The 23622-nt window shown below is 32.2% G+C and overlaps 2 protein-coding genes across 8 annotated transcripts in view; one reads left to right on the top strand and one right to left on the bottom strand.

Moving 5' to 3' along the window:
- The window catches only part of LOC113398775 (elongation factor-like GTPase 1), a 104797-nt gene extending 101082 nt beyond the window's left edge, over nt 1-3715 (top strand). For both annotated transcript variants that reach the window (XM_064216935.1, XM_026637665.2), the window contains exons 10-11: nt 1846-2030; nt 3274-3715. In XM_064216935.1, the coding sequence (XP_064073005.1) occupies nt 1846-2030; nt 3274-3462 (374 nt within the window). In that variant the 3' untranslated portion in view covers nt 3463-3715. The remainder of the gene's footprint in view (nt 1-1845; nt 2031-3273) is intronic.
- A 399-nt stretch (nt 3716-4114) lies between these two features.
- Nucleotides 4115-23622, bottom strand: part of LOC113398778 (GRAM domain-containing protein 2B-like) — a 63342-nt gene continuing 43834 nt past the window's right edge. For 5 of the 6 annotated variants that reach the window (XM_064216936.1, XM_064216938.1, XM_064216940.1 and 2 more), the window contains 7 exons: nt 14450-14610; nt 12106-12209; nt 10861-11058; nt 9877-10006; nt 9084-9238; nt 8587-8727; nt 4115-6826 (listed from right to left, as the gene is read on the bottom strand). In XM_064216936.1, coding sequence (XP_064073006.1) covers nt 6722-6826; nt 8587-8727; nt 9084-9238; nt 9877-10006; nt 10861-11058; nt 12106-12209; nt 14450-14610 — 994 coding nt within the window. In that variant the 3' untranslated portion in view covers nt 4115-6721. The remainder of the gene's footprint in view (nt 6827-8586; nt 8728-9083; nt 9239-9876; nt 10007-10860; nt 11059-12105; nt 12210-14449; nt 14611-23622) is intronic. The other variant, XM_026637667.2, reaches the window with a different exon arrangement.

The raw sequence follows: 23622 nt of genomic DNA, 5'->3' as shown, positions 1-23622 counted from the left end.
AATTTAAGTGTTAAAATGTTTTGGGGTAAATATTAATGATAATAAATATAAATCAACAGATCATAATAAAATAAAATTGAATATTGGAAAGTTGTTATTCTAAAATGAAAATCACTTTTCTTTGTGCGTCAATCACGCAAATGTAAACTACTGAAAGTATCTATAAGACTACTAACCGACTATCGACTGATCCGTAGGTTATAGGCAGGCATATTCATTTTTAGAATTCCGTTAATCTTCCATCTTTTTTATTTAATGCCCAGCCAAGCGGTCGGCTAACAGCCAGTCTTATATAAATTAGCCTTCGCAGTTCAGGCGATTCGTGTCAAAAGTTTATTGACTGAAACTATACGCCACGGGTATCAAATAACGCATCTCGTGATAATGCAACAAAAAGGATATGAAAAAAAAAATGCAAGAAAAACTTTGCTTCGTGATGCCATAACTTGACAAAATATTTTGTGGGCAGTCGCGTAGAAAAATACCGTGGGTCTTAAACAGATTCGTCGCGAGCCTATTTGAGATGAATGGGGGTCTTCCGGTCACGGGCGTGCATCCGGTCCGATTCGTCCGAGATGCAACAGAACCTGGAACTGGTACTATTTGACCAATGAATCGAGGGTGTCGGTTATATTTGTTATGTAAAAAAATATTTGGTTGCGAATTGTGTTGCCCACACTAAAGAGTGCCAATTAATGGATGACCTTTAACACTTTGAGACATTAAACTTTGTATCAAATGTTATTACGGCTTAATTCACTATTTATATGCTAAAGTAATTTTTAAATCATCATTTGTAATTAAGATATCGATGTAAAAAAAGTAGTAAAACATACGTAGTTACTTTAATTTTTCTTCCCTAAATACAATTAGAATCATTGACAGCATTTTTTTAAAATTTAATATCGTAATTCCAAACTGCTTTAAGAGCTTCTCTATTTAGTAGAAAACAAAGTCGCTTCTCACCGTCTGTACATTTAGATCTTTTAAATTGTCCAATTTTAATGAGGTTTTCATCAATAAATCAAAAGTTTTCTAAGTATAATACTATAGTAGTGAAACGAAATCAACAAGAAATAATGTTTCATGTTTGTTCTTTATAAAGTTGCATATACTGCTTATTGTACCGGTGAAGCCGGAACGGGGTAGTACTTAAATAAAGTCCACACATACACAAACAAAACGTAAAATCCCATGATCGTATTGTTAAACAACTTCCAGAAATATTCGTTCTCTTAGCGGAAAATCCTTTTTACATAAAAAGCCTCATATGAAGGAAATAGTAAAATAGGTGTTAGTTTTAAAAATAATATGTATATATGTAACATAATATAAAACCTTAAAATTGTTCTTCTTTTTCTATTTCCGCTCCTTATATATCATAATAAACTATAATTGATTTATAAGTACCTACATTATACTAACAATACCTACACGTGTATCGTGTTGTATTACAATCGTTGGCTGTGTGTGGTTGCTCGTGTGATGTGTTGCCTGTGATAAAATTACTTATTGGTTCCACTGTGACCATGAAAAAATTGATTTAAAGTTAATCTCTCAATAGAGGTTATACAACTCAATATTGGACATTTTCTCAATATTGGACATTTTAGAAGCACATTGTTAATAAAGATTTTTTTGGTTAAACTATAACTACTTACCGATTTGTTGTCATTTTTAGCACTGTTTTGTAAAATGTATGTTAACGCTCGTTATAATATGTAAAACCTATAATAAGAAAATATTCGTTCTACCCTTTACCGACGACAGCCATTATATCCTCCAAACCTTTACAACAAAAACTGAATAGGCATTTTAATAAAAGATGTCATTGTTTTGTTATAGGTAAATTATATGCAGCACTGGGCAAGCGAGGCGGCAGAGTGATCGGCAGCGATCTGCAAAGCGGCTCCGCGTCGTTCAGAGTGCAAGCGCTCATGCCCGTCGCCGAGAGCTTCAAATTCGCGCTTGAACTGCGCACGCACACGTCAGGGTTGGCCGCGCCGCAACTGATGTTCAGCCATTGGGAGGTAATGTTATAAATTTATCATCATTGTTATCTTGATGAAATCAGTAAACCTTAGAATTAATTTAAATTTAATTTTATTCTTTACTAGCGACTCGCCCCGGCTTCGTGCGGGTGCAATGCTGCCACTAAATATACTACAGAATGTCTTACAACGTTCACAGTTTTTCAGTCGTTAGACAATACAAACCGCTATGTTCCTGCGGTTAAATCTGTAATATATTTGAAAATATTCATTTAAATTACTTGCTGAAGGGCCATATTCATCTATATTAAATGCACAATGTATTTAAGGTACTTTATTGCTGTATTGCTTAAAATCGCTTCGAAAATAAACCATTTTTTTCTCGTAAAAACTAATGGATAAAAAATAGTTATTGTGGGTTATCCCTAAGAGAATACATTGCGGAATTTTTTGAAGACCTTTTTAAGCTGTACAATACTGTAGTACATTATTTTGATCGATCTCATAGGGTTGAGACAGCATTTGCAATGTAAACTCAAAAAAGGTGTTTATTTACGACATCACTTTGGAAACCTCTAAAATTATCAGTATTTCAATACTATATTGTGCATGTATGATACATATAAACCTCTTGAATCAATCTATCTATTAAAAAAAACGCATCAAAATATAATATGTAATGATAATATTATATATTCGCAAAGTTATTTTGTCTTGAAATCGTATTAACATACTAAAAGGAATGATTTTATAGGTCAAGTACGACTTACTACGACAATTTGGGGCTGCAAATAACTGTTCGTCTTTAATCTTTAATCATTCACTCCGTTAATTTTTTTATTTGATACGTGTTAATGCTATTTTTCCACTTCAGGCGTTACACAGAATAAATGCTATATATATCATAATTATATCACTTTCTATATGGCAAATAGGGCTTTGCAATCCCTCATCGGTCCTATCGTTGATCATTCTACCGTCCAACAGAACGCAAGTAGAACAAAAGGAAGAACTAGCCGGAGCAATTACACTCAAAATGAACGTAACGTCTTAACATTGATAGTCAGCAGAACAAAGATTATTATTATCTAATATATCTAACTCTGTCGATGTCTTACCATTTACCATCTACCATCAGATGTCTCTATTAGTCCGTCAGCCCTTATTAAATAAATACAAAGAAAATTGTAATTGATTACTCGTGTTATTTGACTAGTAATCATTTTATTTTAATACCTTGAATAATATTAACCACTATAACAATTATTTCGTTTTGTTACAGGTAATTGACATTGACCCATTCTGGAGACCTAGGACAGAAGAAGAGTACTTGCATTGGGGAGAGAAATGGGATGGCGTGAACAGAGCCAAGGCGTACATGGACTCCGTAAGGACTAGGAAAGGGCTTGCAACTGACAAACAACTCGTGCAACACGCGGAAAAGCAAAGAACATTATCCAAGAAGAAATAATACACCTCTTATGGCAACTACATAAAGTTTCATTTGGAACAAAATATTATACGAAGTTTGGCCAAATTGTATACAAAATAGCAATGTGTTGCCGTTGTATTTAAAGTGAAACTTAAAACTAACGTATTGTTAAATTTTAAATATGTATCTTGCTTCAAACGCATTTTTGCAATTTTTATATATTTCCTCATACATAGTTTATTTTTAAAATGATTGTTAATGTTATTAAAATTTAATAAAAAAAATGTCTATACATGTTGGGTTTTCATTTAATTTATTATCCTCAAATGGAGTATTATTCACGGAGGTTTTTCTATTATCCACTTTATTCCAACACGCCGCTAGATGGCGCTGCAGCGTATGAAGTGCTGTAACTTAATACCTATATATCACGCAGTCAAAACGTTTTCCGGATTAGTTAGCTTAAAGACGTAGATTCACATTTTGTCGTCTACACCTGGTTAAAAAATAAATATCGTTTTGAAGATCTACAAGCAATTTGTTTATCTGTAACGATTTTTCTTATATTTTAAAACAGACGAAACTTTTCAAAAAATGTATCAAAATAGTACACTAATAATAAACATTATTAGCACGCTTTATAATTTGTTATTCTAAAACCCCTTGAGTTGGTGATGTTATAATAAAACAATTATTTATATTCAATAAAGTCCTTTATCTATTATTTACATAAATTAACAAACAAATTCCAATCATATATACAAAATGACCGCATAACAAAATCCTTAACAATATCTAGAAGAAAACATTAATCACCGATTGAATTAGATTGCACTAAACTACCGTCTGCCTATAACAATATTAAATTAATTAAAAAAAAAAAACAAAATAAAAAAAATAAATGCCAAAACTATTTCCATTATTACAAAAGCCATAAAAAAATATATATAAGATCAAAAAATAAAACTTTTAAATTTACGTCACTGAGTTCCTCAATTTGATATAACATTAATTCATACATTAAACATTTCAACGTATAATAAAATTATTAGACAGACGGATTGATAAAATCCTTATCCAAAGCATTAAAATTACAATACTTGGTAATCATTCGTACATCATAACTATAATAATTTACAACATAGTAAATGATTATAATTAATAGTATAGACGAAAATAACATTTCCATTAAGCCGAAAATATGAATTCCAAATAATCCTATCTAACACAGCATATTGTACAAACTGCTAACCTAACTACGTGATACCTCCCCTAATCTAGCATTGTCTTTGGCAAAAATATTTCTGACTTACATTGAAAAAGCTAACTTTTATCTCTGGACACATACACGCACAACAGCATTTTTAGAAAGAAATGTTCATGCAGTATTTTTAGCAAGGATTTATTTTTATTTCAGGCAACAATTATGATTGCGAAAGAAGCTGATTATAAATAATTATGTATTGATGTTTTCAGTTTGCGTTCACAACAATGTGTCGTGTAGAGATAATGTCATTGTAAACAGTCTAATGCACCAGATTTGCTATGTAGTTACGTTAGATGCGTCAAAGATGTAGTGACAAATACTTTGGCACCACTGGTAACATGTATGAAAACACATGTGTATGAATTAGAATACGTTATAGAATATATTTAAAATGTGTTTTATATTTAGTGATTATCAATTTTATAATTTACAATAAAAAAAAATACCCAAAAAAAAGATATTAAATAATTTTGTTATTAAATAAACAGGGTGATTATTTTTATGCTTTGGATTCTTCTAGATTTGATCAAAACAACCATGAACGTCCAATCAAAGAGACGATTATCATAAATTCACTCATGCAAATTTTCACAATAACAACAAATCTGTTGTCCGTACATATTCATTATCTGAAGCGGTTTCTACAATGAATATAAGTACATCTATCATAGTACCAAAAACGTATAAGTTGAGCGTTACTAAAGACTAGAATAAATTATATACTATGAAACTGCACCTTTCGATTGCATTGATTAATATATTAATTAACTTTGAAAATAAAACTTAATTAACACTATAAACTCAGTTTAATTCGAATATAATGAAAATAATATTTATCTATTCTCTAAATTTGTCAAATATTAATTATAGGATGCAATCAAAAAACGAGCAAGACAAGACTAAGTGAATGCTAAAATGCCCGCTTCCACCTTAATGAAATACTTAAAAATAAATGTACTAATACCAGCGCTACATACAATGTATCCGCAATAACAGAGACAGCTATTCGTTATTACGTATTGGCAAGAAGTATTTGTTTTTTTGGCAAACCATTTAGTTCAAAATCATTTTATGCGTTCATCAGAATCAGAGCCTCTTCATTATTGTCCTGTTCCATATAATTTTCAAATATCTAAATATTTCATATTCTCGTTTGTTAAAATTTTATAGTTCAACTTTATTTCAAATAAATTTAGATATATTTTAGTTGAATAGCTCTGACTATATTTGTTCAGGAATGTTTTAGTACCTAGCACCGCCACCTTTTGGTAAAGTAATTTCAATTATAAATGCTCTCTGGTTTCACGTTAAAATGTTGCTTAGTTTTTCGATTTCATATAACTTTTTAAATTAAAATAATAATAAATTATATTAAAATATATAAATATATATATTCCATGTTTACTATTAAATTAATGTTAGAATAGATTTTTTGGTAATCATATAGATGCAAATAAATAGTATATAATAGTCAAGCAACATTTTAAACCCAATTCCCAAGATAAAAGAAAGTAGGTAATTAATCGCCACGTATAATATTGACTACTGGGCCAATATGATTGTATTTACCCTAACGTCGATTCTATTGGCCAATCACCCTTAACCTATCGTGTTTGACACATTCTATATGACCTAGCATCGCCTTATAGGCTTTTAATTGGTTTCGCCGTTGCTCTTATATACAAAATCACAATTTTAAACAAGAATTCTTTGGATATACATAAAATTAACTTTACACTTAACATAATAGAATATAAAATTCTAAATCAACAAATAATCACAGTATTCAAAAAAAGGACTACATAACGGTAGAACTAAAAAGCTTTTGCGATTACATACTGTTTAAAAGCAGGTACTAATTTGGGTTAAAAGAATACCGTTTAAACAGAACCACTGAAAATCCACGAAGAATTTAAAATGCACTAGTTTAACATATCACTGGTCCTTGATTGCATTTCACCGACCCCGCCCCCCCCCCCCCCCTCTCCTCCCTTAGACCACTATCACCACATCACTCGGGGTTCCAGTGCGCTAACTGAACACGGTCTCGTTGGGCACGTCGAGGTTGATGTCGGCGGCCGCTTGCGACATGTCTGTGAGTATCACGCCCGATAGCGCCTCCAGTGACTGTCGCACCTGCAGAAGGAAATACAAATCACGTTAGCCGTATACATGTTTAGTTTGTTATAAAGAAGTATCGTTACAAGAATATCTGTGTTTAAAAAGCTGAATTCATCGAACAATTCAGACTTTGTAAAATTAGTACAGATCTTACTTTTAATAAACCACGATTAACTATTCGATTATATTTTATTTTTTATTTTATTGAACAAACGTTCAATAGTCACACGGAATTAGTATGTTGAGTTACGATCCCGTGCTCCGCGCAAGGACGTAAAACTGTATACACTATTCCAATGAGAATAGGAAAGAATCAAAACAAACCGTACTTTTCAATATTACAAGTGTTTTGTTGATAAGTCCGCTTTATGATTTACTACAAACAGTTCTTGATTAATATATCTTCATATTTTATAATACAATATTTCACTTAACTACAATAATCCACTTTAATTTTACTTCCAAAATAGCGAAAACAGTTTTGCCTACATTCAAAACGCCATTTTTCGATGAACGAACAATTAAAATGGAGGCCTCACTGAGGATGTTCGCTAAACGAATGGAGAATGAATAAATTTATACAGATAAAAAATATATTATTTTAGTTTTAACATACATTTCAGATTTTAAAATATATATTTATTTAATTGGTTATAATATGGAATATGAAATATTTGTAAAAAAATTTAGAAAGTTACATAATGTTCGATAAAAATATTATTATTTTATATAATAAGGTATAGACAAAATAATTAAATGAATTCATTTTAAAGAAATAAAAAAAATTCAAAATATAGATCAGTTTTATGCAAAGAAACATTTAATTTATAGTTATGAAAATAATACACGAATAAGAATTGAAGATTAAGATAAGATGTTATTTTTAATTACATTTTGTTATTTTTTTTCAATAAATTTAATGCTAAGAAATTTATTTTAAGGTCATAGACGTTTTAGATATAAGATAAAGTAAGAGTTTTCTTTGAAAGATATTTAAAATTTTTATTTATTCGAAACCTTAGTTTTATACAATACGTCATATGTCTCGAAAATGCCACTTTATTATTGAAACATACAATGTTTCTTTTATTAATGAGGGAAATTGTGAGTGTGTTTCTGTGACTTATCACTGAAAATAACTACCTCTTTATAAGTTAATAAGACTATTTGCGAATTACCACGATCCAAATCAAAACTAACGACCTAATTTTTATTTAAGACTAAAAGTTCAGCTACCTAAAAAATTTAATATGTACCTTACCTGCAATTTATATAAAATGTATTTAAAAAATAACATTAAATTTACTTAAAACCAATAAAATATGTCGTTCCTTAGCATTCATTACTCATTCACTCAATAATTTTCTCCTCACTAGTGTATCTAAAATGTCATGTCAATTCAAGGTCAAAGTTGTTTATTTACATTCTTTCCTATTCCCATTGGAATAGAGTATAGATCCTGTGATTGATCTCTCTCTCTCTTTCTGTATGTATTGCAGTCTTATTAATCTATTACATCATCTTTCAAAGTTCATGTACATCCAACCCTTTTGTTCACCCTACATTCTTCATTTTATCGATCCATCCTAACATTATCATATCACATGATTTGTTGATGTTTATGACGCATTTGACAGCCCATTCTATAATAATCAAAATCAAAAAAATTGGTATTTGGAATACATATAATCCAAACGTAACACGGGTATACACTCAGGGCATAAGTTAGATACGTATCTCCGAATAGCATACCCACAGAGAAGCAAATGACATACCTTGGCGAGCAGCAGCAGGTTGGTGGTGAGGAAGGCGTGCAGCTCGGCGGCGGCGCGCCCGTGCAGCCGCGCGCGCCACCGCACCAGCTCCGAGTACAGCTCGTCTCCCGACACGTCCTCCTGCAACACACGTGCCACGTGCTACACTCGACACGTAGACGATGCGGGACGCATACGTAGTTTGACGAGCATATGCAACCCCTAAACGCAAATATCTGACTGGATGTGTACTAAATGGACTATTTATATTTTTATTTTTACTATGAAGACAGAGCGAGTGGGTCATTGTAATAAGCGATCACGTAAATACAAACCCCTGCGAACTACATAAATACGCTGACAAAAATGAGCTCTGAACGTTATAAATGGAAGGGAATTATTTTCTTAGCTTTATTTGACATCCTCTCTTGTTTACATGTGTATAACTGTTTCTAATGCTGTGTGTGGTCCCAGTGCGTACGGGGGCGGGGGGGCGTAGTATGGTTAAGGCAACTCACGTGCGGTTCGTTCGCGGCGTAGAGGCGGTAGGCGAAGTAGAGCGCGGAGCAGCAGAGCAGCAGCGCGAGCGCGAGCAGCAGCGCGTGCCAGCGCGGCGCGCGGCGCGGCGGCGCGGCGCCCGTCAGCAGCGCCGGCTGGATCACGGCCGCGCCCGCTGCGGGGACATCGCACTCTTTACTAAATACTGACCGAAATCAACTTTTGGTAATTGATTTTCTGTGCAATAACACACAAAATGTTTTTTAATTTAATCCTTTACAATGAAGCCATTATTTCACAATAAACATTTCTTTTTTTTTATTTTGAGTTCAATCGATGTTTTCCTAAGAGCAAATTAAAAAAGTTACAGACCTATGTAAACCATCTTAAAACGTCTCTCGCTAAATACTTTGTACTAATAACTTTGAAATAAACTAAGTTTCAATAAATGGTTCTCATTCAATGTACGCGCACTGACATTTATAAGAGGTATTTTTTTAGAAATTTCATTTCTAGACATCATTTAGGAGCTCAAGAAACTGATAAACGTCGAACGTGTTAGTAAATACTCAAGTGGCAGAAATCCATCCGTTCTAAGGAGACTCTTCACTATATTAACTGACTTAACTGAAATTAAGCTTATGAAAACTGATCAGTTCTCGCTTTGGTTCCTCAATCTTCGCTTAAGATTAGTATTCTAGTCACTGGCTATGCCTTTTATTTTGCCTGCCGTTTCAGCACAAACAAACAATGAATGCAAAATGCAAGAAAATGATTTTACAATAAAATATTCAGTTGTCACTGTAGCCATACCAGCAGCGATGATAGCTTCAGGTTCAGGTCTAAGAGGTACTGAGGGGGCATCTATGTGGTCTGCTCCTCCTGAACTACTGTCGTCTTCCGGGGAGTATTCTGATGCTTCGACTTCCGATGTTCGGAGTTCCTTTGGAATAAATAAAGATATATTATGAACTGTATCCCACAACTAAAATATTCTTGTAATTGGTTATAAATCACACCTTTTGACATATTATTATTTCCTATAATAGCGTGTTTTTTTAAAGCGTATCCCTCAATCTTGGACACAACCGTCTCAACATCATATGGAGGAAACCATAACCAATACGGGAAACCAACTCACCAGAATGTGTTGCCAATGAGGGTTAGCGTTATAATATATTTTGTTCAATAAAAAAACGTTGAGTTAACATATTATATGTTACGAAAGAATAAGCAACCAATCTATGGACCATTTTTATTTGCATAAGACATTGAAAATTCACTTAAACTCAATAATATTCTCACTTAAATATAAATTAACAAGAATATATCTTGACCAAGAATTCTAAAACGATTTTAAATGGCATGAAGTCGTTATTAAATTATTATTTGTCAAAGCTCAAAATGAATTAAAAAAATTTAACCTTGCGAATATACTAGAACTAATGTGAATGTTTTATTTTAAACATGATATAAGACTTTATAATTATATAAAAAACGGCATCACCGCAAGGTCTCAGATATGTTATTGTATCTTTATGATTGCGTGTAAAAAATGCCTGTAGAATATTTTACGAGGTAAGTCGCAGAAGCAATTTCCCTTGCTAAAACTTATAACAATGATAAATATAAAATCATACTTTAAATATAACTACAAAGCTTAAAACCTTGTTTATACATATTTGATTGGTTTCTACAAAATGAAATCTTATAGGAGTTCCACAGGGAATGACGCTTAGCCCAATATTTTACAGTTTATATAAAGGTGATAAAATTATTGTATCATAAATTACTTACTTCGGGTTTAGGCACAGTTAATTCATCAACTCTGTTTGCCTTCCATACGAGCATCATAAGTTTGTAGGTTGAGTCGCGCGACAGCAACGAGCCGAAGACGTGGCGCTCGTCGCGCGTGCATACTCCTACCGCATTTGGTATTATACGGGCCACCTTCTCCTTGGTTATACGAAGGACGGACGTCGTCGGAATTAGTAACTGGAATTATAAAAAAAAATACAATTTTTACATTGTAAAAATAAACTCATATTGATAAAGTTATCTAAAATAATAATACAAAAACATTCTTATGAAAACTATTTCTAGTACCGGATTCAAAGTACATACCAAAATGAAAAACTACACCGTAAACTGTTCACAGCGAAGAAATATTTATATAAGTCTTTTACTAACTTCAAGGTTGAGATTCCGTTGAGAGTAAATCAGTTGTGTAACATCTATATCAGTCTTAAGGTTAAGGACATCAAGTCCCATTGGAAATAGTTACAACAAATTCATGATCACGACATAACTCGAACTTAACATATAACTTAACATAATACATATATTTCATAGTTAGTTGTTAAAAGTTTATATAGTACTTGGCTAATTTTAAAAGAAAAGTAATAACAAACAATGAATCCACAAATTTTCTTAGAATACTTATTGAGTAATGGCCGTAATGTGCAACAAGCATGTGTTGTGTGACCCACTAACTCATTTCGAATTCACTTTCACTGAAATAGAACATTTGACCAATTAATAATTATATTTTAAAAAATTAATCACTCTCAACAACTTCAAATTATGAAGCAACTCGTTCACCTTGATTTGTATAAATCGATAGAAGCTTAGTATACTGTTTAACGTATATTTTACACTAAATTTTTATGTTTAAATGCAAGGTTCTAAATCGCGCTAATGTTTTCTTTTCTGCAATGTATATAAAAGGTTACTTTTCTAAACAGTTGAAAAACATTTTTTGCACTAAATTTTTGTTTTTAAATGCAAGGTTCTAAATCGCGCTAACGTTTTGTTATCCGCAATATAGATAGGGTTACGATTTTCAAATATCTAAAATCGAGATGTCATTTTTGGAGAGTTTTAAGATATCAATTTCCACATGAAGATAGAACTAAAGTAGTGACTAGATTTTGTATCGTGAATGTAAAATATAAGTTTACAATACAAAAAAGAGAAATAATCACATCGTTAGAAATATGAATGTTTAATATCGAAATAAATGAAATATATCGACTAGCTTACCTTGGTCACATAGCCAAAGACGTTTGAATAGAAAGCGAAATAGTTCTTCGTAATATACAGATGTCCTTGAAGCAACAGATCACCGACCAGAGCGCATGAATAATCTGAAAGATATGGTTACTATTTAAAAGAAAACATCATTATGTTTGAAGATTTGAGTAGAATATATAAATTAACTAGTTACTGTCGTGGGGGGAGAGAGTAGGGCGTTTGATCATGTTTTAAGTACTCATTTTCTGTAACCCTGACAATTCTATTCCAACCATAAGAGGAGAAAAGCCAAATAAACAACATTTGACAGCACATTGGCTCATATTATTGGTCGAGAGCTTGATTAATCTATGATATTCACTAAGGATTTGCGAGAAAAGACGTTTTGAACGTCGTCGAAACTGTTATCGGGATTTTGGAAGTATGATTAAAGTGGAAATAAGTAGTTAAGTGTTGTATTATAAATAAAGATATATTAATCATAAACTCTTAGTAGTGCACAATAAAGCTGAGTTATTAGCAAATTGCATAAAATACGTAAATCATAAGTTTGTATATCTTTTTTCCTACTTCCATTGGAAATATGGAATTCCATATATGTAAATGTTCATGATGGTTAATTAGGTAAGACGTGAAATTACGGTATAAAGAGACGGAGGGGGTATCGCTGGTTTTTATTGATTATTACGGTGTACTAGGTCGCACTAGGCGTCCTGGGCCTATTTCCCCCACATAAACTGGAGGGGGGTATGTATCATACATACCCCCCTCCAGTTTATGTGCGGGAAACGCGTAATGCGTCTTTGCAGCGTAACAAACCAACTCACTTTCACATTTATAATATTGGTTAGAATTGTAATTTATTACAATAACTATGTAGTTTAATTTGTTGAAAAGTTTAACTACTGAATCTAGCTACTTTTCGGAGCCGATAATTTTACATAAAATACAAATAGAATGGCTGATTAAAATTTCCCAAGAGCCTGTTGTATAATTTATTTTGATTATACCGATCCTTTATGAGCCATTTTAATTAACAGCATGACATTTAGATATTCAAAGAATTATGGATATGAACGGAAACCAGAATATTTATTTACATAATCAAAAATTCACTATTTAATATAGTTTACATATAATTATCATAAATTATATAATTCTATAGACCAGTTAGTAGATATTATATCCATATTACTTGGTGGTAGGCTTTTGTGCAAGCTTGTATGGGTACCATCTACTCATCATACATTGTTGTGTTTCGTTTTGAAGTGTGCGTAAGCCAGTGTAACTACAGGCACAGGGACATAACATCTCAGTTCCCAAGGTTGATGGCGCATTGGTTACGTAAGAAATAATTAAAATTTCATTGTCCAATGTCTATGGGCAGTGGTGACCACTTATTAAAATCATCATCCTTCTGCCCTATCCCAATTTTACTTGGGGTCGCCGCAACATGTCTTCTTGTTCCATACTTCTCTGTCGGACGTCATCTCACAAGTAACATTCTTTCTAACCATATCGTCTTTCACACAATCCATCGTTTCTTGGGTCGTCCCCTACCTCTATATCGATCCACATCCATTCTCAAAAATATATTTATATTTATTTGTATGCAGTAAACAAAATATGTTCATGAATAATTCGAGTCACTACAAGATCACTACAAACATCAGACCTCGAAACGGTATCATAATTAAAATATTGGACCAATGGCATATTGACATTCAAATCTCCTGATCTTTCGAAATATGAAAGTCAATGAACGTTCGGCTTTTTTGGTAAATAATTACGATTCAACTACGTCAAACTTTTGACCAATCTACTTTCGTACATTTTTAGTTTATATTTTTACTTAAATATATTTTAATTATGACTTCAAATAATTTAAAGTGTTATATTTTAATACAAAGAAAAGCTAAGATAATATAAGCCAAATATACTAATAATTTCATAAAACACTGTATTCTTAGATTCGCTAACAATACGCAAGAGCAGGACGCCGTATGGTCTTATGACACGGCGTAACGAAGCCCCATGCTCTTATCAATGCATCGCACAAACAAATCAATGAAAACATTTATAATATATAAATTACATTTATTAAGTATGAAAGATGAAATTGAAATTGGCTATCAGATAATTTTTAGACGCTATTAGACGAATACATTTAAAGCTTATTTCATTTAAAAGTTGTTGTTGAAATTAATTCTGAAAATGTTGCTAAGGTAATATTAGTACCTATAATGTAATACTTGAATAATGAAACTCATCACATTAAGATAAACAGATAATATCAGAGTCCGTTCGGTTGAAAGTAATAAAATAAACATATATTAATCTGGAAATTGCTTACAATTGAGCACACGTTCTTCAGGTCCGACCTGCGGGAAGTGCCTCTGGAACTTCTTCTGTCGGGACTTACTCGGCTGCTTGCCATCCTTGGCCTCATCACCCGACGCCAACGCCGACACGCGCACCGAAGGCGCCGAGCCCGACAACGGCTTCACTGCATGTCTGGAAGACAAAGAAATAAAATATTATACATTGCGACTAGTGTTACAAATTAATTTAATAAATTATAGTATTTAATCACCCGAAAAATGTAATAATGATATTCAATTTAGCTGTCTGATGTAAATTCCTCAAAAATGTATTTCGAATAAAATGTACCTATAAACTTTTCGTTTTTGTCGTAAAACAGTGATTAAATTTAACCAGCACTCTTTTAGTCGAGACATATTTCTAGCAGATAGTCCGATATTCTCCTCAAGATCTCATGACTCTTTAACAAAAGTAACTGCCTGTAAACGTCTGACTGCCGGACTGAGGCCTCCTCATCCTCATTTTTAGGGAAAAGGCTTGGAGCTTACATAATTTTTAAATATCTGAGTGATACCCGTCTGCGCAGGATTCACCCTCTCATCAGTTCTTCTACCGCCAAACAGCAATACCTAGTATTGTTGTGTTCCGGTTGAGAGGGTGAGTGAGCCATTGTAACTAGGTACATGGAACGTAATATCATAGCTCCCAAGGTTGATGGCGCATTTGTGAAATTTAAAGAAATGTTAATATTTCTTTCAGAGCTAACGAATACGGGCCGTGGTTACCACTTATCATCAAGTGACCCATTTGCCAATCAAACTACCCATTACAAAAAATCACACCAAGTTTGCAATTAACGATAAAAAGATACACTATCTATACATTAAAAAAGTGCTATCTTAATAATTTGATTCGAAAACTGAAAGATTAGTCGTACCACACAGTTGTACAATTGACCTGTATAATTCTTATCATTGTTATAACTTGTCCGTCTCTCCATAACGATGTTCATTTAATTAATATTTCCATTGTAATTAGAACTAAATTGTTACATATTGCGAATATTACTACTCAAACATAACAATCCTCCAAATGTTATTGTCAAAATTGTCAATTTTTATAAAATTCGACAAAGAAAATCTATCACTGAGATATTATCTTTCGGTATCTATTCGAGTTCTGATTAACGCCAGAAATCTCAGTCTGTATGTCGAATATTAAAATTTAAATAAGGAATCGAAACTTTAAAAATATTTTTTTTTTTATAAAATGCGGAAGAGTAAAACATTAGTATTTCGTCATTTAGATTGTCATCTTAGGTGATATATATTTTTTTATATATCTACTATTTCGATATAGTCATTTTCTGATTACATCGCTGGTTACAATGTGGTGCCAATCACGGGAGCTAAGATAGTTTCCCTACTTAGAACCCGACTCACAATACCAAACAGAACACAATAGATATACCAAATATACTCTTTGGTAGTAGAAAAACAACTAGCCTATTGCAACAACATAGATCAAAATACATACTTTTTCAGAAGAAAAACACCCATTTCTTGTAAATGGCACAAGACTAGTCGAGACCTCGATGCGAGCAACTGACCAAAAACCGTGTTTACTCCCGGTTATATGCATTCAGAATTGATATCCCGTAACGAAAACAGGAGAAAATCGAGCAAATATAAGTCTTATTGTTGAGAAAAAGGCAAGGGCACCGTCGATCCAAATAAATAAAACATGTATGACGCTGAGACGTACGCAAGTTAATGCATTTTAATACGACATAGATAGAAGCACTGTTATGCCACTTTACATTAACTGGAAAAAGAACTTTTTACATAACATAATCAAATGTTTTCTGATACATCCGGAAAAAAATATTTCTTCGTTCTATTTTCAAAGTAATGAGATCACGTAAAAATTCATACATCTCGAATGATAACCTCGTATTTTATTTACGTATAAACCAAAATTTATTATAAACAAACTTCAATATCCATACAGATACTGCAATAAACTCGCTAGTCTTATACGAATTCGACTGTTGTTGTAAATTCTCACCTATTTTTCTTTACATAAATTACAATTTCAAGTATTATTCTGGATGATTCACTTTATAAACTGATTTTTATTAAATTTTAACTCGTTATGAATAAGCTCAAGGTTTAGAGCCCAGATGGAACAGGGGCACATGTGAATCTTAAACAAATACTCAATTAGTGTTTATAATTCCTTTTGTACTTACGAAGAAAAATATGGTATAGAAACCAGCTTGTGTCGAATGATATACTGAAACATGTCAACTCGTTTTGGAACAGCGTAGCGAAATACACTGTAACTCTTCTCCTCAAGAGGAGAGTAAGGCTTAACCTAGCAGTAGGACATTTACGGTTGATACTTTAAGCTCAAGATTTGATTAGGAATTGATAATTTTGTACATTTTTTACAAAACATTACCAAAACGGGTTGTTTATCAGTTTAATTTATTTTAGTATATACCAAATAGCTGTGTTTCCTTGTTATATAATTATATTATATTTATCTAATTGTTTAGGTTTCATAATAAGTGCCTTACCCTAAATTTCGATTCGATAGGCTGCCTTCGCCACTCGACTCGTCCGAATACTCGAAAGATGCATTATCTACCATTGTTCTGATCGATATTTCACATCATCGGTAACAACGTGCACATCACACACTACTTTCTCACTTTACACATATTTCTTCTTGAATCTTGTGATTCTGATTGCCAAAACACGTGAAGATAATGTACGACACTCTCTCATCGTTCGAACAGATATATTTTCAATGATACAAGTTGTCATTCATAATTGTTTCAGGTTAAGCGTTTGATCAATGAATGTAGACCAAATGATACCTAATCTTCGGCTGACGTATGCGAATAATGTAGTTGACCCCCATCTATCTTCAACGATAACATTAATAAAGTAAAACGTTGAAAATTCCGAAACATTACAAGAATGAATTACAACAAAATCCTTACATCACTTGTTTAAATATAAAATGATACGGTTAGCGAGGCAAACATATCGAAATAATATACTATTTTACAGTTGACGAACATAAAACAGAAAACACGTCCACGAGGCCGCTGATTCCAATTTATTCGTAATTATTCCATCACATGACGAACAAACCGGTAATTCTATTCTTTTAAATTAAACTGAACTAGTGTCGATAATATTACGTATGAAAACACTAACTTCGGACAGAAGTAGCGTTCGGGCCGCGCTCGAGAGAACAACTGTTGATAGAATGCTTATGTACAACACGTATTGATTGTGTATCGAATACGCTGTAATTTATCGTCACAAACGATAAGATAGCGAAGGACTAAACGAGGCGTAGCGAAATTAAACGCTATTAACGATTTAGCAAATGGTAAAATTAAAATTCTATTAAAATATAAGAACTCGACGAGACGACGACGACCTTTCCGGAAACGAGTTCATCGAACTTATAACGCCTCAGCGGCTTGAGGCCGGATCATGCGATAGCAGAGATACCGCGGACTTGACTTTAATTGACATCAAAAACAATATAGAGAGTGGGATGAAAATCGTACGATTGCTTTAACAATCACTAGAACCGACATTCACCTTCGATCCGTTACCGGTCGACAACGGTACAACACGCTAGTTAAGCAAATTCAGACTGCAAGATGCAGCCAGTACATGCGACAGCTGTTTGTAGCGAAATAAAGAGAAGTCGCTTATATACAAGGTACAGATAGCCCGAACAATTACACTGGGATCCGAGAAACGATTCATGATTACGATTGGAATATCGATTATGGCAATCTAATATCTAATTATAATTATTATATAATTGATAAGCAGGTTTAAGTTACAAAGAAAAATATATTATTATTTTCCTTATTGATAATTAAATATCTATCAATCTATTATATATTACCTTTATTTAACATAATCATTGATCCGTTTAATATGTTAAATTAATTTTATTTTAATAGAAAGATAGAGATTATTATTCACTCGATAGTTGATCGAATGATCTTAATATGAGATGAATGCGATTATAATTTATGTGTTTTTTTTTCTTATAAAGTAATATTGAAAAAGGTTTAAGAAAAAAGATCGACTTTAAGTTATTGTGGTTGTTATATGCATCTGTTATATAATTTTTATCAATTTAGGTGTTCTTCGCAATATCTCTCGCATAACTACTGATACGAATTTTAAATCAATAACCAAAGAAGGTATAGTAAAGTTATGCCCAATTTGACAAGTAGGAATCGCGGGTCGGCGTTTTTATTACTTTTTTAACGTATACCGATTACCGACGTTATAGTTTACTTATACTTTTCAAATTATGTTTTATTTCTTCGTTATTATAATACACACTAAGGTAATGTGCGAATACTTTCGATAATCAAACATTAAATTATCTTATGATTATTATATAGATATTTTATTATTCAAATACTCAAATACTATTTTCAGACTTAATTTTCAAAGTTACTCTTATACTAAAACATTGATTACCTCTAAAGCCGCGAATATTTTATACTATAAATGAGATTGAAACGACTATACTCAAAATGTTGTTGCTGTCGTTACCTAATCGCTTGAATCGAGAGCGGCCGGGAACATCAACATTATCTGTGTTGATTGAACAAATGGGTACAACCATAGACGGGAAAATACTTCACAAATGACATCTCTACCTTGCACTTACTTTAGTAATGTACAATTAGCATCCTGTTCTAATTAAACAATATGTTAGAATAGTTAATTAGATTGAATTTCGAAGTGTAATTTTCACTATTTTCGTCAGCTATTGCGACCCATTTTCCCATGTAAAAGATTGACGTTTGATGGCACTTGTAATGTACTCTATTCCGAGGACACACTCGCGTCCGATACGCAGCACACACGTGACAGGCTACCTATTTTGTTACACACTAATTTAAGATTAATTAAACTATACAGGAACATCAATATTGGTTTACAAAATTTCCATTATAACTATGTTTACAATTACCTTATATATTTTATAAAATAAAATCAAAAGTAAAGTATCAGCTGGGCTAAGACTTAGGATTTTTCTCTCCTGTAGAGAAGAAGGCATAGACCTTATTCCACCATACTGATTCAAAGCGGGTAGATTGATACACATGTTTATGGCTTACGAAAATATACGATTCGGTTCAACCACTGAACCATCGCGACAATCATAAAAAATATAACATATATGACATAATAATTATGTTTGTAATGTCACATATTGCTTTTATTTTGATTTTAATCTTTTGATAGGAACAAGGGAAAACATTTTAGATCCTATAGGCGATCGGCGTAATAACGACAGGATTATATCTACATACATCTTGTCCACAAATTCTTGTCTCACCAATTTCTATCAAAGACGACCAGTGCCCACTTATAATCATATATAAAAAAAAACAAAAGTTATAAATGTGTGACGCAATACAGTTACAGATCGCAATTCTTAAATCGTACGTAGATCAATCATAAACGTCGTATTGCAGAAATTTTGCAACTTGTATTGCAATTTTTTATCAGCGCATGATATTGGAATGAGACCACGAACCCGCAACATTGTCAGAGGTGATATTAGTAACAGTAAAGTGTTTTTCAATTTGTTGCGGTACAAAGTACTACATCCGTCTTTGTTTATAAATAAAGCGTAAAGATCTGTGTGTCGTCAAAGTTGTCTTGTGTTCTTTTAAAGAAGGGTTCTAAAGACAAATTCATTCTATCTATCTACTATATTATCTCTGTCCTTGAATGAGACCCTTAGAAATGTGAACAGTACCAAGTCTTAGTTCTTGCAACCAAGGACACATACCCGCTTATCGGGGGCTGTACCTACGCCCAACGTCGTTCAGCCCGGCGTGTGACATTAATCAAATAACATTAGAGCAGTTTTTTTTTTTTTTGTATAAGTAGAGTATTATAGCTTAAACGGTTTTTGATTGCAAAATAATAATATATCAATAATGTCAGGTGAAACGTACCGGATAATTGATTTAAAAAATTAAAGAGACATTATAACTCATAAATAATAATAAAAAAAAATGATAATGTATAGTCGACTCCATAAATATGTCAAAACTGAATCTTCTCAATTTGCTGAAAAATATATTCTTTATTATTTCATACAATATCGACTGAACAAAGTTTTTTTTTTAATCGGGCTTACGAGCTTACCTTATCGAAACTAATCCCCAATTAGAAAACTGATCTTTTTAATAATTGGATTGATCCAATTTTAGTTCTATTAAAGACTTCGGGCTTCGCCTAGCGAAATCCTTCATTCTGGTTTATCCAGCTCAAAAACTTTAATGTAATTGATTTTACCGCACAGACTAGTCCTGTACAATGTCATTCACGTCTTTCAGTGATTTTAAATACAGGCATACGAAGCCGCATGCGGAAACTAGTATACAAATAATTGTATTTGTACGTAACGTACGTAATAACGTATAGCTATTAACTAAAGGAAGCCTTAAAATCATTCAATAAAAATACTCGTAATAAAATAACTTCCGTGTGTATTTCTGGAGCACATAGCGAGACCTGGTTTTAATCTAATGGTCTAAAAGTACACAATACTCTTTCAATCATTATGTAATCAAAAAAAATCTGGTCTCTTTGTTAAAATAGTTATGGTGTAGTACACAAATGTCGTATAGGAACCGTTTTAAATTTCCTTCGTTTAAATTATTACATACGTATATTTTGTTAAATTCATTTAAGTAGGTTAAATTCATTCACAATCAGTATTTTGTATACAATAAAATTGCTCCAATTATTTTGGAGATAATGAATCAAATATAAACAAACAAAATAATAGGGTTAATTTAATAAATATTGACAGTTAAATTTATTTAGTAGGTACTATAAAATATTCCATAGATATTAAAAAAAAGACATAATGAAAGCAGCTAGTAGGTAATGACCTTACTTCGAGGTCAATCCACGCAATACCGCACGATTAACAACCAAAGGTTCTCAACTTCTGTAAGACTCATGAACCGTGTATAATTTCTTTTATTCAATTAGTTTTACTTTATGTGTCAAAGTGTGTTCGATAAAGATATTGCAATACAATGTTCGTACATATAAATTTATCTATTAAATCGTTTACGTAGGTCCCAAACATTAATTTTAATACTGAAATTTCCCCCTATTCAACATAAGTAGTTCGTGTAATCGAATATATATATATATATCTGCTATAGATAACTGTAACGCAGATTGTTTATATCATAAATATAAACATAATTGATGTTCTTAATTACGGTACTATACAGATATTATCTATTCTAAACCAAACAATTATGATTATGGCAACAACATAGTTGAACTGACGTCAATAAATACATACAGATAAGCTATTAGAATAAATCACTCGAAACCTTCACGCAAGAATAACCTTTGAAAATAAACCAGATACATAAATGAAATATTTGAGTTGGAAAAAAAAGCATCCGTCGCACATTTAGCAAAAGAAAATTTAGTAACAGTGATCTGACCAATGAAGTACCTACAACAAAACCTATTTTTTATATAAAAATACTATACATATAAATTAATTAAATTATTAAATTATCTCGCGGTTTTGCAAATAGTTTGTTACAGTACTCTACGCCTGGACAAAGGCTCCTCCTGGATAGTGAAATATACCAATAAGATGCTTAACATCTTTGTGCTATACATGTGGCAGAATTTCATTGATATGATGTATATATATATATCAGTAGCGTAATTTTTCGCGACGTTTTCTGTCATCGACAAACAAAAGATGAATTATAAAACACAACGAATACATATGATATTGAAGTAATCTGAGCTCTCATTCGTTGGTTAAAAACTATATTTTTCCAATGCGTCATCTCCACCCACGATCAAGTTACTTCAGTTTAAGTTATCAACATAGTATAAGACATAGTCGCTCCCCGCCGTCTGTACGCTTTGATCTTTAAAACTACGCAATGGATTTTATAATGCTGTTTTCATCAATAAAGAGAGTAATTCCAGAGGAAGGTTTGTATGTATAAAACATGAATATTAAAATAAAGCCAAAAATTTCAATTTTGCTAACCGAAAAAAAAACAATATATATTTTTTTTATTCTGCAACCTACTATTTGTACATATAGACATTTTTGTGTACCCGTGTAAAGTCGATACGGGTCTAGTCTAATTTAAATAGATATGTAGATAGACAGCTGCCAAAAAGTTAAAGCACAGAAACATTTAATAAATTATTAGGTAGGTATATATTTTATGAATGTTTGGTATATATTTATCTGTTTTATTCGATTTTAATTTAAATAAATGTAAGTAATCATTATAAATTATCTAAGCGTTTTTTTTATAGATAATATCCGAATTTCTTTCAAAATTGTAATCATTTGGAATAAAATTTTAGTGTACCGCAAAATATTAAGGCGAAAGTATTTGAAGTATCGGACAGCCATGATACGTCAGTACAGCACACTCAATGCATACGCAATGAGATATGCAAAAGTCGTGTCGCTTTAAGTCTGGACTACATAAGGAAATGCATCTCTATTTGTTAGTATGATATCCATAAATCTTTTTTTTTTCAATCAGGTAGACAGACAGAATGGGCCACCAGGAATACGCGTACTGCACTTCTAATAAATATCAACACTACAAGAAATATAGCTCAGCCCTTACATCACAATACACCACTAATCTTCGAAACAAATATGTTAATGTGTCCCTTGTGATTGTGCTTGTAGCTACACCGGATCTCTAATCTTAAAACCGGAATACAATAAACAACAATATTAAGTATTGCTGTTTGACCGTAAAATATCTGGTGAGTGGGTGGTACTTATCCAGACAGGCTAGCATACAGCCTTATCAACCACCAAGTATATCAAATATGACTGAAGACTTTTGAGGAAATATGTAGTTTCCATACACATGTTAAACATACATTAAAGTGTTCCGTGCAGTTTGTTAATAGTAAAATTAGACAAAAAATAAAGTCTGCCATGTAAGCCAAGCTATGACATATTTAAAATTCAACTTAATACGAGCGAATCTGGAAGGAAATAACTATTTAATTGCTAACCAAAAATACATATAAACATTTAAGCGGCGGAAAATAAAAATAATAAAAATAAACCGAAGTTATCGAAGAGAGTGAACTCTTA

Source organism: Vanessa tameamea, chromosome 14, assembly GCF_037043105.1.
Source record: "Vanessa tameamea isolate UH-Manoa-2023 chromosome 14, ilVanTame1 primary haplotype, whole genome shotgun sequence".
Classification (NCBI taxonomy): Eukaryota; Metazoa; Arthropoda; class Insecta; order Lepidoptera; family Nymphalidae; genus Vanessa; species Vanessa tameamea.
This window is presented reverse-complemented; position numbering and strand designations above follow the sequence as displayed.